This window comes from Panulirus ornatus, chromosome 50 (assembly GCF_036320965.1).
Source record: "Panulirus ornatus isolate Po-2019 chromosome 50, ASM3632096v1, whole genome shotgun sequence".
NCBI lineage: Eukaryota > Metazoa > Arthropoda > Malacostraca > Decapoda > Palinuridae > Panulirus > Panulirus ornatus.
This window is the reverse complement of record NC_092273.1, coordinates 25,345,430-25,365,238: the sequence shown is the minus strand read 5'-3', so window position 1 is coordinate 25,365,238 and position 19,809 is coordinate 25,345,430. Positions and strand designations below refer to the sequence as shown.

Genomic DNA, 19,809 nt, shown 5'->3' with positions numbered 1-19,809 from the left:
GGATCTGGATCTTTTTCATTGTAAAGGTAGTGGGTATTTATGGTTAAGACTAAGGCTTATCCTCCATAGCATTACCTCACGACAAGAGTGTAAGATGATCCTTGATCTCCTTAAGCCCTGGCACATGCTTCTTACTTTGGGAAATGAATATGCATGATGGCATTTGCTTTCAGAACAGGCTTGTCTCATCAGCTCTAAAGACAAGCTGGGGGAGTGGGGTTGATTTCTATGGTTGATTAGAGCCTTGGGCTGCTTGCTTGTTGATGTTCTCTGCCTCATCTGAGATAAGTAGGCTTTTAAAGTTACTTCAGTATTGAATTATCAATCCTTGTGCTTTCCTTGAAGGTCTCTAACATTTACCATTAACCCTCATCTTCCTGAAGGTGGGTAAAAATGTTCCTCGCATTCCCCATGATGACCAATTGGTTTAGGGGCATGTGTCACTGTGTCATGTCCTCCTTCCGCCTAGCCATCCAGCCTCCCCATATTTTCCATGAGACCTCCCTATGAACAAGCTATCTTTGTGGAAACTAATGAAGAGGTAGAATGCATAGAGGCCTTGATCTTTCCTTTATTTCTCAGGATTCTGATCGTAAATGTAGCCAAACTATATATTGATCTGACAATCACCTGCCTCAGTGTGCTTTATCAACTGCATTATATACATCCAAATTGATGCTCTTCTGTAAGTGCTTGGTCACATTACCATTACTATTACTTGCAAGCCTTTTTTCAGACATTATGGGTGTTTAGCACACACAAAATTAGGCAAAATAAGTCCACCATATCTCAGTAGACACAGCCAAAAGGAGAAAACTCAAAACTGGTGGCCTGAGGTGCCAGTTAGCTCAACACTATGCTATATGGCTTAGAGAAAAGGATGGCCTGAGGTGCCAGTTAGCTCAACACTATGCTGTATGGCTTAGAGAAAAGGAGACATTGATGCATATTAACCACAGTCTATATATCTTATATAACCTGCAATTTCATGTCCAAACTTGTGCTTTTCCTTAAATGCTTGCATATATTGCAAGCACTAACACCTACATGCCATTTTCTAGACACTGGATCTCTTGTATGCAGAATGTAGTCAGAAATATGAAATAAACCCACCATGCTGCTGAAAATATGGTAGGTGAATAGCCTCATCATGTCTTAGAACCAGATTTTTCTCATCCAAACTTGCTTTTTTTAATGCTTGCCCACATTATTAGCACTAACAGCTGTATGCCATTTTCCAGGCACCCACAAAGCTAGGAAAGTATGAGAAATAAACCCATGCTGCTGAAAAGCATAAAACATGAGTTTACTGGTGTTTCCAGGTTATGATGGGGGGTCACGTTTCAATGAACCTTTCATAAGTTGAAAATACTCTCAAAGTTGAAAATACATTTAATACTCTACATCTAACTTACCAAGCATCATAGCTTAGTCTAGCCTATCTTAAAACTTTCCAGAACACTTACATTTCTCATCCACATATATCATGTAAACTCTTACTTAAAAGCTTCGGCACCTTCAGTATCGGCTCTTGGTTCCTCACCACTGACCTTTACATAATGAAAATTATGACACCTTTTGAAGCGTTGGAACCACTCATGACTCCGTAAACATTTGCATATACATAGGATCATCAGCACACTGTTTTAGGGTATTGAAAATACTAATTGCTTTAGCCTGGATCATCAGTAGCCAAAGCGGTATGTGCTTTTGTATTTGGTCTTCCATCCGCGTGACAAAATTTTTTTTCCATATCATCAATCGGCCCAGCTCTTTTCTTTGTGATGACAGTGGATTTATCATGCTGAAGATTTCACTGCACACCGATTTGCTTTGTATCCTTTAAAATGGTCAAGATCATCGATTGTGAAAGTCCTGTCTTGTGAAATGGCCATTTCTGGCTTGCTGCCTTCATGCTGGGCAGTTATCTTTAATTTCATCTGAAGAGTATTTGCCTTCCTCTTCTCATTAGAGGCAGGAGACACAGATGGGCATTTTTTAAACATGATGGGATGCAAAAACACAAAACACATAATCCAAAAAATTCTAGCAATACAGTACACTGTAGAGTAATGGTTGTTAACACTCGTGATTGCATGGCTGACTTGGAGCTGCAGCCTACTGCCGCTGCACAGCATCACGAGAGTGTCCTACCGCATATTGCTAGCCCAAGAAAAGATCAAAATTCAGATTCGAAGAATGATTTCTCCTGAATGCACATTGCTGTCACACCATCGTATTATCGAGAAATCTGAAGTTGAACCATCATAGATCAGGGAGCACATACTAGCTAGTTGCCTAGTTGCACCTAGTTGCCGTAAAAGCTGAAATTTCATGCACTTCTTCAGTTATAGGTTTGGAGAATGCATGACATGATCTTTTTCATAATATTCACCCTTCTACTCAGAGATAGTGTCTATCAGTCTGGAAAACCTTTTAGTCTTCCTTAGAAATCTGATGTCTTACTTGTTAGAGAAATTGTATGTTTAGATCTTTTGGCACAACAAGAATAAGCTTTGTGATGACAGTATTGCTTCATATAAGACTGCTCTGATTCATTTGAAAAATTTACACAAAGAATGTTAAAGATAAAGAAACCATTTCCCCAAGGCAGTGTTCAGTGAACAGGTATATTTCTTTAGGATATTAAGGGTAGAATCTTCTAACCCTTAGTACTTCTGGTGAGGAAGTCTTACCCTTCATTCACCTTTGGTAACCACATAATTGTGATTTTGATGGCATACTCATAGGTTAATGATGCTAGTGCATTGTTGGTTGCTAATTGGCTAATGGTGGCTCCAAAGAGAGTATGCCCTCAAAATCATAGATAAATAGTTACCAAAGTGTGAGTGAAGTCTAGCACTTCCTCACCAGTAATACTGAGGGTTAGAAAATCCTGTTCCATATATTCTTGGGTAATGTATCTCATTCTCATTGAACACCACCTGGGAGAGAAAAGGTTTCACATTTGCAAAACCTCTATGTCTTTAATTTTCTTCATATGAATTATAGATGCCAGTGTAAAAGAAGTGCTTCGCAGTGTGTAATCATTGATATAAGTTATTTTAAATTTCAGGCAAGGTAAGCTTGAGTAGTTGTGAAAAGGACATCAGTCAGACATGGACATCAAACACCGGGAAGTAAGTAATATTATTTATCTTGCTCCAGGGATATGTTGAACTTTATAACAGTTATACAAGTGGTAGTTACATACATTTCTTGTGTTATAGCCAAACCAACATGTACAAGTCTTCTACAGATGCTGTTCACATGTGAATATGTAGACTATGAGGTAAGGATGAAGTAAGATTTTCCTGGAGAAATTTAAATGACTATAAACAGTTTTGAGAATGAGAAAAACGTGATCTTATTGGGTGATATGAATGTGAAATTGGGATGTGATGGAATTGGTGAGATCGTTAATAAATGGGGAGCGTCTCTAGTAAATGAGAATGGAAGCTATCTCGTGGATATCTGCACTGAAGGGAGTTTATTCTTTGAAAACACCTTTTTTAAGTGCAAGATGATCCTCACATATACATATAGATAAGGAATGATGGAAGAGAACAGCAAATGGCTTTGATTGACTATGTGGCAGTGGATGAAAGATTGAAAGAGGCTGTGCTGGTTGCTAGAGTCATGAGAGGATTCTTCGGAGACTCTGACCATTTCGCGGTTCTTGAGGAGATGAAGATCAGGGAGAAGTGGAGATATGGTGTAAGGAAGAATGGAGAGGTAAAAGTGTTGGCAAGCGAGAAGCTGAATTAAAAAATTCAGGGAGGAGTGTGAAAGGAAAGTAACTGAAAGCTTAGATGGAAGTGCAGTGAATGTAGGAATTAAGTCATGTGTGAATGCTGTGTTTGAAATGTTGAATACCAGTAAAGGCTGTAGAATCAGTAGTTGGATAGTGAGATACAGGAATAAATTGGGCAATGCATGGTGGACAGAACAGATCAGAAATGCTGTGGAAGAGAAGAAGGCATGTGGTAGATTGCTTATTAAGAATGAATCAGTGGAAGTTTAGCAAAGGAGGAGGGAAGAATACAAAATATGTATGCAGAATGTTAAGAAGCTGTTAGAGGAAAGAAAAGAAAGAGTAGATGAAGATTTTAGAAGAAAGTTCATTGAAAAGTTTTGGGTAAGAAACTATACTGGAAGGAGGTAAAAAAGGAAAGAGTTGATTTAAGAGTGGAAATTTTGATGAGAAGTAAGGAAGGGGAAATGCTGAATCAAAAGGAGGAAGTGAAAGAAGGATAGAAAGAATAATTTTAAGAACTGATGAATGTGGGAGAAAGGTAGAGAGCATTCGTTACATGCATGGGTATGGAGGAGGGTAGGAAGAGGATACAAGAAGTGTAAGGGCCAACAGCAAAGAGGTAGGTAAGAAGGGCAGTAATGAGGCTGAAGGTAGTAAAGGCACCTGGAGTGGATGGTAATGTGGTTGAAATTCTGAAGTATGGAGGAAAAAGTGCAATAAAGTGGATGCATCTTATATGTAATTTAGCATGGAAACACAAGGTTGTGGCTGAGGATTTGGTGAAAGATATTATTGTTCCCTTATTCAAAAGAAAACGTGCTTAGGATGTATGTAGCAATTTTAGGGGAATAAGTCTCTTAAGTATACCGGGGGTCTTAGGAAAAGTAGGGTATGTGTGGATCAGATTTTTGTAGTAAAGATAACCGTGAAAAATAATTTAGTAAAAGGTAAGAAGTTGTATGCAGCTTTTATGGATCTCGAGAAAGCACATGACTAAGTCGAGTGGAATGCTTTGTGGGATGTGTTAAGGATATATAGTATAGGGGGACAACTGTTGGATGGTGTAAAAGCCTTCTATAGAAGAATAAATGGATGTATAAGAGCCGATAGAGAGCTGAGCAAAAGTTCCAGGATACATGTAGGTGTGAGGCAAGGCTGTATGGTGTCACTGTGGCTTTTTGATATATCATTCATTCATTATACCTAACTGATGTTTCCTGCATCAGCGAGGTAGCACAGGGGTTGACTTGCTGTCAATGGATTGAACCAGGGCATGTGAAGCATCTGGGGTAAACCATGGAAAGTTTTGTTGGGCTTGGATGTGGAAAGGGAGCTGTGGTTTCAGTGCATTATCCATGATAGCTAGAGACTGAGTGTGAACGATTGTGGCCTTTGTTGTCTTTTCCTAGCTCTACCTCGCGCACATGCAGGGGGAGGGGGGTGTCATTTCATGTGTGGCAGGTTGCTGACAGGAATGAATAAAGGCAGCAAGTATGAATTATGTACATGTGTATGTATGTATATGTCTGTGTATGTATATATATGTATACGTTGAAATGTATACGTACGTATATGTGCGTGTGTGGATGTGTATGTGGGTGGGTTGGGCCTTTCTTTTGTCTGTTTCCTTGCGCTACCGCACTAATGTGGGAGACTGACAAAGTATAATAAATAAATTATAAATTATATATATTTATTATACTTTGTCACTGTCTCCCGCGTTAGCGAGGTAGCGCAAGGAAACAGATGAAAGAATGGCCCAACCCACCCACATACACATGTATATACATACACGTCCACAAACACACACATATACATACCTATACATCTCAACATATACATATATATACACACACACACAGACATATACATATATACACATGTACATAATTCATACTGTCTGCCCTTATTCATTCCCGTTGCCACCCTGCACATGCAATAACAACCCCCTCCCCCTGCATGTGCACGAGGTAGCGCTAGGAAAAGACAGCAAAGGCCACATTCGTTCACACTCAGTCTCTAGCTGTCATGTATAATGCACCGAAACCACAGCTCCCTTTCCACATCCAGGCTCCACAAAACTTTCAATGGTTTACCCCAGATGCTTCACATGCCCTGGTTCAACCCGTTGACAGCATGTCGACCCCATTATACCACATCGTTCCAATTCACTCTATTCCTTGCACACCTTTCACCCTCCTGCATGTTCAGGCCCCGATCACTCAAAATCATTTTCACTCCGTCTTTCCACCTCCAATTTGGTCTCCTACTTCTCGTTCCCTCCACCTCTGACACATATATCCTCTTGGTCAATCTTTCCTCTTTCATTCTCTCCATTTGACCAAACCATTTCAAAACACCCTCTTCTGCTCTCTCAACTACACTCTTTTTATTACCACACATTTTTCTTACTCTTTCATTACTTACTTGATCAAATCACCTCACACCACATATTGTCCTTAAACATCTCATTTCCAGCACATCCACCCTCCTCCGCACAACTCTATCTATAGCCCACGCCTCGCAACCATATAACATTGCTGGCACCACTATTCCTTCAAATGTACCCATTTTGCTTTCCAAGATAACGTTCTCGACTTCCACACATTTTTCAACGCTCCCAGAACTTTCGCCCCCTCCCCCACCCTATGATTCACTTCTGCTTCCATGGTTTCACCTGTTGCCAAATCCACTCCCAGATATCTAAAACACTTCACCTCCTCCAGTTTTTCTCCATTCAAACTTACCATCCAATTATCATGAATTTATGATATGTATATATATATATATATATATATATATATATATATATATATATATATATATATATATATATATTTTATCCCTGGGGATAGGGGATTAAGAATACGTCCCACGTATTCCCTGCGTGTCGTAGAAGGCGACTAAAAGGGGAGGGAGCAGGGGGCTGGAAATCCTCCCCTCTCATTTTTTTTTTTTTTTTTTTTTTTTCCAAAAGAAGGAACAGAGGGGGCCAGGTGAGGATATTCCAAAAAAGGCCCAGTCCTCTGTTCTTAACGCTACTTCGCTAACGCAGGAAATGGCAAATAGTTTAAAAGAAAGAAAAATATATATATATATTTTTATCAATTTCATTTTTTCCCTGCAAAAATCGTCCAAATGCCTCTCTCTTCTCTTTCACTAATAATCTTACTTCTTCATCCCACCACTCATTACCCTTTCTAATCAACCCACCTCCCACTCTTCTCATGCCACAAGCATCTTTTGTGCAATCCATCACTGAGTCCCTAAATACATCCCATTCCTCCCCCACTCCCTTACTTCCATTGTTCTCACCTTTTTCCATTCTGTACTCAGTCTCTCCTGGTACTTCCTCACACAAGTCTCCTTCCCAAGCTCACTTACTCTCACCACCCTCTTCACCCCAACATTCACTCTTTTCTGAAAACCCATACAAATCTTCACCTTAGCCTCCACAAGATGATGATCAGACATCCCTCCAGTTGCACCTCTCAGCACATTAACATCCAAAAGTCTCTCTTTTGCGCGCCTGTAAATTAACACGTAATCCAATAACGCTCTCTGGCCATCTCTCCTACTTACATACGTATACTTATGTATATCTCGCTTTTTAAACCAGGTATTCCCAATCACCAGTCCTTTTTCAGCACATAAATTTACAAGCTCTTCACCATTTCCATTTACAACACTGAACACCCCATGTATGCCAATTATTCCCTCAACTGCCACATTACTCACCTTTGCATTCAAATCACCCATCACTATAACCCGGTCTCGTGCATCAAAACCACTAACACACTCATTCAGCTGCTCCCAAAACACTTGCCTCTCATGATCTTTCTTCTCATGCCCAGGTGCATATGCACCAATAATCACCCATCTCTCTCCATCAACTTTCAGTTTTACCCATATTAATCGAGAATTTACTTTCTTACATTCTATCACATACTCCCACAACTCCTGTTTCAGGAGTACTGCTACTCCTTCCCTTGCTCTTGTCCTCTCACTAACCCCTGACTTTACTCCCAAGACATTCCCAAACCACTCTTCCCCTTTACCCTTGAGCTTCGTTTCACTCAGAGCCAAAACATCCAGGGAGATGTATAAAAGAAAGAGACAGGAGGTCACGAGAAAGGTGCAAGAGGTGAAAAAGAGGGCAAATGAGAGTTGGGGTGAGAGAGTATCATTAAATTTTAGGGAGAATAAAAAGATGTTCTGGAAGGAGGTAAATAAAGTGCGTAAGACAAGGGAGCAAATGGGAACTTCAGTGAAGGGTGCAAATGGGGAGGTGATAACAAGTAGTGGTGATGTGAGAAAGAGATGGAGTGAGTATTTTGAAGGTTTGTTGAATGTGTTTGATGATAGAGTGGCAGATATAGGGTGTTTTGGTCGAGGTGGTGTGCAAAGTGAGAGGGTTAGGGAAAATGATTTGGTAAACAGAGAAGAGGTAGTAAAAGCTTTGCGAAAGATGAAAGCCGGCAAGGCAGCAGGTTTGGATGGTATTGCAGTGGAATTTATTAAAAAAGGGGGTGACTGTATTATTGACTGGTTGGTAAGGTTATTTAATGTATGTATGACTCATGGTGAGGTGCCTGAGGATTGGCGGAATGTGTGCATAGTGCCATTGTACAAAGGCAAAGGGGATAAGAGTGAGTGCTCAAATTTCAGAGGTATAAGTTTGTTGAGTATTCCTGGTAAATTATATGGGAGGGTATTGATTGAGAGGGTGAGGGCATGTACAGAGCATCAGATTGGGGAAGAGCAGTGTGGTTTCAGAAGTGGTAGAGGATGTGTGGATCAGGTGTTTGCTTTGAAGAATGTATGTGAGAAATACTTAGGAAAGCAAATGGATTTGTATGTAGCATTTATGGATCTGGAGAAGGCATATGATAGAGTTGATAGAGATGCTCTGTGGAAGGTATTAAGAATATATGGTGTGGGAGGCAAATTGTTAGAAGCAGTGAAAAGTTTTTATCGAGCATGTAAGGCATGTGTACGTGTAGGAAGAGAGGAAACTGATTCGGTTCTCAGTGAATGTAGGTTTGCGGCAGGGGTGTGTGATGTCTCCATGGTTGTTTAATTTGTTTATGGATGGGGTTGTTAGGGAGGTGAATGCATGAGTTTTGGAAAGAGGGGCAAGTATGAAGTCTGTTGTGGATGAGAGAGCTTGGGAAGTGAGTCAGTTGTTGTTCGCTGATGATACAGCACTGGTGGCTGATTCATGTGAGAAACTGCAGAAGCTGGTGACTGAGTTTGGTAAAGTGTGTGAAAGAAGAAAGTTAAGAGTGAATGTGAATAAGAGCAAGGTTATTAGGTACAGTAGGGTTGAGGGTCAAGTCAATTGGGAGGTGAGTTTGAATTGAGAAAAACTGGAGGAAGTAAAGTGTCTTAGATATCTGGGAGTGGATCTGGCAGCGGATGGAACCATGGAAGCGGAAGTGGATCATAGGGTGGGGGAGGGGGCGAAAATCCTGGGAGCCTTGAAGAATGTGTGGAAGTCGAGAACATTATCTCGGAAAGCAAAAATGGGTATGTTTGAAGGAATAGTGGTTCCAACAATGTTGTATGGTTACGAGGCGTTGGCTATGGATAGAGTTGTGTGCAGGAGGATGGATGTGCTGGAAATGAGATGTTTGAGGACAATGTGTGGTGTGAGGTGGTTTGATCGAGTAAGTAACGTAAGGGTAAGAGAGATGTGTGGAAGTAAAAAGAGTGTGGTTGAGAAAGCAGAATAGGGTGTTTTGAAATGGTTTGGGCACATGGAGAGAATGAGTGAGGAAAGATTGACCAAGAGGATATATGTGTCGGAGGTGGAGGGAACGAGGAGAAGTAGGAGACCAAATTGGAGGTGGAAAGATGGAGTGAAAAAGATTTTGTGTGATCGGGGCCTGAACATGCAGGAGGGTGAAAGGAGGGCAAGGAATAGTGAATTGGATCGATGTGGTATACTGGGGTTGACGTGCTGTCAGTGGATTGAATCAGGGCATGTGAAGTGTCTGGGGTAAATCATGAAAAGCTGTGTAGGTATGTATATTTGCGTGTGTGGACATATGTATATACATGTGTATGTGGGTGGGTTGGGCCTTTCTTTGTCTGTTTCCTTGCGCTACCGCAAATGTGGGAGACTGACAAAGAAATAAAAAAAAAAATATATTATATATATTTTATTTTCTTTGTCCTGTCTCCCGCGTTAGCGAGGTAGCGCAAGGAAACAGATGAAAGAATGGCCCAACCCACCCACATACACATGTATATACATACACGTCCACAAACACACACATATACATACCTATACATCTCAACATATACATATATATACACACACAGACATATACATATATACACATGTACATAATTCATACTGTCTGCCCTTATTCATTCCCGTTGCCACCCTGCACATGAAATAACAACCCCCTCCCCCTGCATGTGCACGAGGTAGCGCTAGGAAAAGACAGCAAAGGCCACATTCGTTCACACTCAGTCTCTAGCTGTCATGTATAATGCACCGAAACCACAGCTCCCTTTCCACATCCAGGCTCCACAAAACTTTCAATGGTTTACCCCAGATGCTTCACATGCCCTGGTTCAACCCGTTGACAGCATGTCGACCCCATTATACCACATCGTTCCAATTCACTCTATTCCTTGCACACCTTTCACCCTCCTGCATGTTCAGGCCCCGTTCACTCAAAATCATTTTCACTCCGTCTTTCCACCTCCAATTTGGTCTCCTACTTCTCGTTCCCTCCACCTCTGACACATATATCCTCTTGGTCAATCTTTCCTCTTTCATTCTCTCCATTTGACCAAACCATTTCAAAACACCCTCTTCTGCTTTCTCAACTACACTCTTTTTATTACCACACATTTTTCTTACTCTTTCATTACTTACTTGATCAAATCACCTCACACCACATATTGTCCTTAAACATCTCATTTCCAGCACATCCACCCTCCTCCGCACAACTCTATCTATAGCCCACGCCTCGCAACCATATAACATTGCTGGCACCACTATTCCTTCAAATGTACCCATTTTTGCTTTCCAAGATAATGTTCTCGACTTCCACACATTTTTCAACGCTCCCAGAACTTTCGCCCCCTCCCCCACCCTATGATTCACTTCTGCTTCCATGGTTTCACCTGTTGCCAAATCCACTCCCAGATATCTAAAACACTTCACCTCCTCCAGTTTTTCTCCATTCAAACTTACCATCCACTTATCATGAATTTATGATATGTATATATATATATATATATATATATATATATATATATATATATATATATATATATATATATATTATCCCTGGGGATAGGGGATTAAGAATACGTCCCACGTATTCCCTGCGTGTCGTAGAAGGCGACTAAAAGGGGAGGGAGCAGGGGGCTGGAAATCCTCCCCTCTCATTTTTTTTTTTTTAATTTTCCAAAAGAAGGAACAGAGGGGGCCAGGTGAGGATATTCCAAAAAAGGCCCAGTCCTCTGTTCTTAACGCTACCTCGCTAACACGGGAAATGGCAAATAGTTTAAAAGAAAGAAAAATATATATATATATTTTTATCAATTTCATTTTTTCCCTGCAAAAATCGTCCAAATGCCTCTCTCTTCTCTTTCACTAATAATCTTACTTCTTCATCCCACCACTCATTACCCTTTCTAATCAACCCACCTCCCACTCTTCTCATGCCACAAGCATCTTTTGTGCAATCCATCACTGATTCCCTAAATACATCCCATTCCTCCCCCACTTCCCTTACTTCCATTGTTCTCACCTTTTTCCATTCTGTACTCAGTCTCTCCTGGTACTTCCTCACACAAGTCTCCTTCCCAAGCTCACTTACTCTCACCACCCTCTTCACCCCAACATTCACTCTTTTCTGAAAACCCATACAAATCTTCACCTTAGCCTCCACAAGATAATGATCAGACATCCCTCCAGTTGCACCTCTCAGCACATTAACATCCAAAAGTCTCTTTTGCGCGCCTGTAAATTAACACGTAATCCAATAACGCTCTCTGGCCATCTCTCCTACTTACATACGTATACTTATGTATATCTCGCTTTTTAAACCAGGTATTCCCAATCACCAGTCCTTTTTCAGCACATAAATTTACAAGCTCTTCACCATTTCCATTTACAACACTGAACACCCCATGTATGCCAATTATTCCCTCAACTGCCACATTACTCACCTTTGCATTCAAATCACCCATCACTATAACCCGGTCTCGTGCATCAAAACCACTAACACACTCATTCAGCTGCTCCCAAAACACTTGCCTCTCATGATCTTTCTTCTCATGCCCAGGTGCATATGCACCAATAATCACCCATCTCTCTCCATCAACTTTCAGTTTTACCCATATTAATCGAGAATTTACTTTCTTACATTCTATCACATACTCCCACAACTCCTGTTTCAGGAGTACTGCTACTCCTTCCCTTGCTCTTGTCCTCTCACTAACCCCTGACTTTACTCGCAAGACATTCCCAAACCACTCTTCCCCCTTACCCTTGAGCTTCGTTTCACTCAGAGCCAAAACATCCAGGGAGATGTATAAAAGAAAGAGACAGGAGGTCACGAGAAAGGTGCAAGAGGTGAAAAAGAGGGCAAATGAGAGTTGGGGTGAGAGAGTATCATTAAATTTTAGGGAGAATAAAAAGATGTTCTGGAAGGAGGTAAATAAAGTGCGTAAGACAAGGGAGCAAATGGGAACTTCAGTGAAGGGTGCAAATGGGGAGGTGATAACAAGTAGTGGTGATGTGAGAAAGAGATGGAGTGAGTATTTTGAAGGTTTGTTGAATGTGTTTGATGATAGAGTGGCAGATATAGGGTGTTTTGGTCGAGGTGGTGTGCAAAGTGAGAGGGTTAGGGAAAATGATTTGGTAAACAGAGAAGAGGTAGTAAAAGCTTTGCGAAAGATGAAAGCCGGCAAGGCAGCAGGTTTGGATGGTATTGTAGTGGAATTTATTAAAAAAGGGGGTGACTGTATTATTGACTGGTTGGTAAGGTTATTTAATGTATGTATGACTCATGGTGAGGTGCCTGAGGATTGGCGGAATGTGTGCATAGTGCCATTGTACAAAGGCAAAGGGGATAAGAGTGAGTGCTCAAATTTCAGAGGTATAAGTTTGTTGAGTATTCCTGGTAAATTATATGGGAGGGTATTGATTGAGAGGGTGAGGGCATGTACAGAGCATCAGATTGGGGAAGAGCAGTGTGGTTTCAGAAGTGGTAGAGGATGTGTGGATCAGGTGTTTGCTTTGAAGAATGTATGTGAGAAATACTTAGGAAAGCAAATGGATTTGTATGTAGCATTTATGGATCTGGAGAAGGAATATGCTAGAGTTGATAGAGATGCTCTGTGGAAGGTATTAAGAATATATGGTGTGGGAGGCAAATTGTTAGAAGCAGTGAAAAGTTTTTATCGAGCATGTAAGGCATGTGTACGTGTAGGAAGAGAGGAAACTGATCGGTTCTCAGTGAATGTAGGTTTGCGGCAGGGGTGTGTGATGTCTCCATGGTTGTTTAATTTGTTTATGGATGGGGTTGTTAGGGAGGTGAATGCATGAGTTTTGGAAAGAGGGGCAAGTATGAAGTCTGTTGTGGATGAGAGAGCTTGGGAAGTGAGTCAGTTGTTGTTCGCTGATGATACAGCACTGGTGGCTGATTCATGTGAGAAACTGCAGAAGCTGGTGACTGAGTTTGGTAAAGTGTGTGAAAGAAGAAAGTTAAGAGTGAATGTGAATAAGAGCAAGGTTATTAGGTACAGTAGGGTTGAGGGTCAAGTCAATTGGGAGGTGAGTTTGAATTGAGAAAAACTGGAGGAAGTAAAGTGTCTTAGATATCTGGGAGTGGATCTGGCAGCGGATGGAACCATGGAAGCGGAAGTGGATCATAGGGTGGGGGAGGGGGCGAAAATCCTGGGAGCCTTGAAGAATGTGTGGAAGTCGAGAACATTATCTCGGAAAGCAAAAATGGGTATGTTTGAAGGAATAGTGGTTCCAACAATGTTGTATGGTTACGAGGCGTTGGCTATGGATAGAGTTGTGTGCAGGAGGATGGATGTGCTGGAAATGAGATGTTTGAGGACAATGTGTGGTGTGAGGTGGTTTGATCGAGTAAGTAACGTAAGGGTAAGAGAGATGTGTGGAAGTAAAAAGAGTGTGGTTGAGAAAGCAGAATAGGGTGTTTTGAAATGGTTTGGGCACATGGAGAGAATGAGTGAGGAAAGATTGACCAAGAGGATATATGTGTCGGAGGTGGAGGGAACGAGGAGAAGTAGGAGACCAAATTGGAGGTGGAAAGATGGAGTGAAAAAGATTTTGTGTGATCGGGGCCTGAACATGCAGGAGGGTGAAAGGAGGGCAAGGAATAGAGTGAATTGGATCGATGTGGTATACTGGAGTTGACGTGCTGTCAGTGGATTGAATCAGGGCATGTGAAGCGTCTGGGGTAAATCATGAAAAGCTGTGTAGGTATGTATATTTGCGTGTGTGGACATATGTATATACATGTGTATGGGGGTGGGTTGGGCCATTTCTTTCGTCTGTTTCCTTGTGCTACCTCGCAAACGCGGGAGACAGCGACAAAGCAAAAAAAAAAAAGAAAAAAAATATATTTTTATATTTTTAATTTTGCTTTGTCGCTGTCTCCCGCGTTAGCGAGGTAGCGCAAGGAAACAGACGATAGAATGGCCCAACCCGCCCACATACACATGTATATACATACACGTCCACACGCGCAAATATACATACCTATACATCTCAATGTACACATATATATACACACACAGACATATACATATATACACATGTACATAATTCATACTGTCTGCCTTTATTTGTTCCCATCGCCACCTCGCCACACATGGAATAACAACCCCCTCCCCCCTCATGTGTGCGAGGTAGCGCTAGGAGAGACACCAAAGGCCCCATTCGTTCACACTCAGTCTCTAGCTGTCATGTAATAATGCACCGAAACCACAGCTCCCTTTCCACATCCAGGCCCCACACACTTTCCATGGTTTACCCCAGACGCTTCACATGCCCTGGTTCAATCCATTGACAGCACGTCGACCCCGGTATACCACATCATTCCAATTCACTCTATTCCTTGCACGCCTTTCACCCTCCTGCATGTTCAGTCCCCGATCACTCAAAATCTTTTTCACTCCATCTTTCCACCTCCAATTTGGTCTCCCACCTCTCCTCGTTCCCTCCACCTCCGACACATATATCCTCTTTGTCAATCTTTCCCCACTCATTCTCTCCATGTGACCAAACCATTTCAAAACACCCTCTTCTGCTCTCTCAACCACACTCTTTTTATTTCCACACATCTCTCTCACCCTTACATTACTTACTCGATCAAACCACCTCACACCACATATTGTCCTCAAACATCTCATTTCCAGCACATCCACCCTCCTGCGGACAACTCTATCCGTAGCCCACGCCTCGCAACCATACAACATTGTTGGAACCACTATTCATTCAAACATACCCATTTTTGCTTTCCGAGATAATGTTCTCGACTTCCACACATTCTTCAAGGCTCCCAGAATTTTTGCCCCCTCCCCCACCCTGTGCTTCACTTCCGCTTCCATGGTTCCATCCGCTGCCAGATCCACTCCCAGATATCTAAAACACTTTACTTCCTCCAGTTTTTCTCCATTCAAACTTACCTCCCAATTGACTTGTCCCTCAACCCTACTGTACCTAATAACCTTGCTCTTATTGAAATTTACTCTTAACTTTCTTCTTTCACACACTTTACCAAACTCAGTCACCAGCTTCTGCAGTTTCTTACATGAATCAGCCACCAGTGCTGTATCATCAGCGAACAACAACTGACTCACTTCCCAAGCTCTCTCATTCACAACAGAATGCATACTTGCCCCTCTTTCCAAAACTCTTGCATTCACCTCCCTAACAACCCCATCCATAAACAAATTAAACAACCATGGAGACATCACACACCCCTGCTGTAAACCTACATTCACTGAGAACCAATCACTTTCCTCTCTTCCTACACGTACACATGCCTTACATGCTCGATAAAAACTTTTCACTGCTTCTAACAACTTGCCTCCCACCCCATATATTCTTAAAACCTTCCACAGAGCATCTCTATCAACTCTATCATATGCCTTCTCCAGATCCATAAATGCTACATACAAATCCATTTGCTTTTCTAAGTATTTCTCGCATACATTCTTCAAAGCAAACATCTGATCCACACATCCTCCACCACTTCTGAAACCACACTGCTCTTCCCCAATCTAATGCTCTGTACACGCCTTCACCCTCTCAATCAATACCCTCCCATATAATTTACCAGGAATACTCAACAAACTTATACCTCTGTAATTTGAGCACTCACTCTTATCCCCTTTGCCTTTGTACAGTGGCACTATGCAAGCATTCCGCCAATCCTCAGGCACCTCACCATGAATCATACATACATTAAATAACCTTACCAACTAGTCAACAATACAGTCACCCCCTTTTTTAATAAATTCCACTGCAATACTATCCAAACCTGCTGCTTTGCCGGCTTTCATCTTCCGCAAAGCTTTTACTACCTCTTCTCTATTTACCAAATCATTTTCCCTAACCCTCTCACTTTGCACACCACCTCGACCAAAACACCCTATATCTGCCACTCTATCATCAAACACATTCAACAAACCTTCAAAATACTCACTCCATCTCTTTCTCACATCACCACTACTTGTTATCACCTCCCGATTAGCCCCCTTCACTGAAGTTCCTATTTGCTCCCTTGTCTTACGCACTTTATTTACCTCCTTCCAAAACATCTTTTTATTCTCCCTGAAATTTAATGATACTCTCTCACCCCAACTCTCATTTGCCCTCTTTTTCACCTCTTGCACCTTTCTCTTGACCTCCTGCCTCTTTCTTTTATACCTCTCCCACTCATTTGCATTATTTCCTTGCAAAAATCGTCCAAATGCCTCTCTCTTCTCTTTCACTAATATTCTTACTTCTTCATTCCACCACTCACTATCTTTTCTTATCAACCCACCTCCCACGCTTCTCATGCCACAAGCATCTTTTGCGCAAGCCATCACTGCTTCCCTAAATACATCTCATTCCTCCCCCATTCCCCTTACCTCCGTTGTTCTCACCTTTTTCCATTCTGTACTCAGTCTCTCCTGGTACTTCCTCACACAAGTCTCCTTCCCAAGCTCACTTACTCTAACCACTCTCTTCACCCCAACATTCTCTCTTCTTTTCTGAAAACCCCCACAAATCTTCACCTTCGCCTCCACAAGATAATGATCAGACATCCCTCCAGTTGCACCTCTCAGCACATTAACATCCAAAAGTCTCTCTTTCGTGCGTCTCTCAATTAACACGTAATCCAATAATGCTCTCTGGCCATCTCTGCTACTTACATATGTATACTTATGTATATCTCTCTTTTTAAACCAGGTATTCCCAATCACCAGTCCTTTTTCAGCACATAAATCTACAAGCTCTTCACCATTTCCATTTACAACACTGAACACTCCATGTATACCAATTATTCCCTCAACTGCCACATTACTCACCTTTGCATTCAAATCACCCATCACTATAACCTGGTCTTGTGCATCAAAACCACTAACACACTCATTCAGCTGCTCCCAAAACACTTGCCTCTCATGATCTTTCTTCTCATGCCTAGGTGCATATGCACCAATAATCACCCATCTCTCTCCATCAACTTTCAGCTTTACCCATGTCAATCTAGAATTTACTTTCTTACACTCTATCACATACTCCCACAACTCCTGTTTCAGGAGTAGTGCTACTCCTTCCCTTGCTCTTGTCCTCTCACTAACCCCAGACTTTACTCCCAAAACATTCCCAAACCACTCTTCCCCTTTACCCTTTAGCTTCGTTTCACTCAGAGCCAAAACATCCAGGTTCCTTTCCTCAAACATACTACCTATCTCTCCTTTTTTCTCATCTTGGTTACATCCCCACACATTTAGACACCTCAATCTGAGCCTTCGAGGAGGATGAGCACTCCTTGCGTGACTCCTTCTTCTGTTTCCCTTCTGTTGCAGAAGGTTGTAAGTGTGTTTTATGATGTGTGTATGTGGAGGAGATTGAAGGTAAATGGAAGTAAAAGTAAAGTAATAGTGTTTGAAAAGAAACAGAGTGAAAGTACAGGTTTTGTAAAGCCATATAGAGTGAAAGGAGAAATTATAGTTAATTGTGCTGTGGAAATAGGGGGAAAAGACTTAAAGAAGTGGTAGCTGTCTTGGGTAAGTGTGGTGACATGGAAGGAGAGATAAGGGAGAGAGCAGTGCAAGGTAGAAGAGTCACTGGGTCCATTAATAGAATAATGAGGGGTAGAGGAGTAAGTATGGAAGCGAAGAGATTATTAAGGAACAGCTTAGTCCTCCCAACCCTGACCTATGCAGCCAAAACATGGACATTAAATGAGGCACAGAAGTCAAGAATCCAGGCTGTGGAAATGAGCTGTTTGAGAAGAGTATGTGGTGTGACTAGATGGAATGAAGAAAGAAATGAAGGTGTGTATGAGATATGTGATATGGTAAAGAATGGAAGAGGAATGAATTGTAGGTTGGTAGAATGGGTGAAATATAATACTTTGAGGTGGTTTAGGCATGTGGAAAGAATGCAAGAGTGGGAGTTTACAAGCAGAGTGTATGATAGTACTGTTAAAGGGGTTTGTGTGAGAGGAAGACCCCCTATGACATGGGCAATTAGGGTGGAAGAATACAGGAGGGAGAGAAACAGAAGAAGAATGTGTGCAGGTGAGGCCATTGTTTGGTTGTTCAACACGTCCACACTCAGGTGAGAAGGGCAGTTAGGTGTGAATTCACACTTAAGCAAGGTAGTGTCAGGAACAAATGAATTAGTGGCTTCACTTGTTCACATTCGCTCTTTATCCATCTGTCTATATTTTTAATGCCCATTCCCAACTCGAACCTAATGTATCTACCAACTAATTCTACCTAATGTTACTACTTAATGCTCTTGCTTAAATGTTTCTGTGTAAAACTACTATCTATTACTCCTAACGTTTTGCTAAAGGCAGGGTGAATGCACAGTGCTCTTTGCAGGAAAATCTAGTGAAAAGAAATGAGCTGTGAACCTTAAGTGTTGTCAAGTGTTATATATGAGAAGAGAGATTGTATGTTTGTTGACAGAATGCTAGTAGTTCACGTGTGGATGAAACAGAAGAGAGATTGTATGTTTGTTGACAGAATGCTAGTAGTTCACGTGTGGATGAAACAGAAAGAAAAAAAACGGCTATCTGGGTCAGTGGAGTGTAGTTTGACAACCACTGAGGTGCTGGCTCACAACGGTGTCACTAACCCTCCTGATACCCAGGTGGGTAGTACTGGTAATATACCTCCCTTGCTGTTGGCTGCCACATATGCTTTAGCAGTCATATTTAATGCACCAAAGCCTGAGCCCACCATACATATCCAAGCCCCACAGACCATTTCCATGGATTCCCTTGACTGTCCTTATATTCCCTGGTTCATCCCATTTGCCACACACTATCCCTAATTTACCACAGGGCTCCAGATCACTCTTATCAGATGTACGCTTCTCATCCTCCAAATTGCTTAAACCTTGGCTCCTTAAAGCCACATTCACTCCATCCTTCCATCTTCTTTTAGGTCTTCCAAATCCTCTTACTTCCTGCACTTGTACCATGTAGATTCTCTTTGTCAGTCTCTCTTCATTCACCCTCTTCATATGTTCAAGCCATTTCAGCACACTCTAGTCATCTGTATCAATCAGACTTTGCTAACCACCAAACCTTACTCCTACATTGTCATTCCTCACATGATCAACTCTCCTCATACCACATATGGTCCTCAGCCATTTCATTTCCAACACCTCCACCCTATCCTATCCTTTGGCATTCAAGATCCAAGGCTCATAGACATACAATGCTGTTAGGACTACTATACCTTCAGATATTACCATTTCTGCCCTAACAGACTGTAACCTCTCCTTCCATTTTCTCCTCAGTACATCCATAACCTTT

General features: G+C 41.7%; 1 protein-coding gene across 1 annotated transcript in view; it reads left to right on the top strand.

Annotated features, from left to right (window-relative positions):
* The window catches only part of LOC139764682 (HAUS augmin-like complex subunit 1), a 67,946-nt gene that overhangs the window by 5,644 nt on the left and 42,493 nt on the right, over positions 1-19,809 (top strand). Inside the window, exon 2 of the mRNA XM_071691564.1 lies at positions 3,077-3,140. Coding sequence (XP_071547665.1) covers positions 3,120-3,140 — 21 coding nt within the window. The 5' untranslated portion in view covers positions 3,077-3,119. The remainder of the gene's footprint in view (positions 1-3,076; positions 3,141-19,809) is intronic.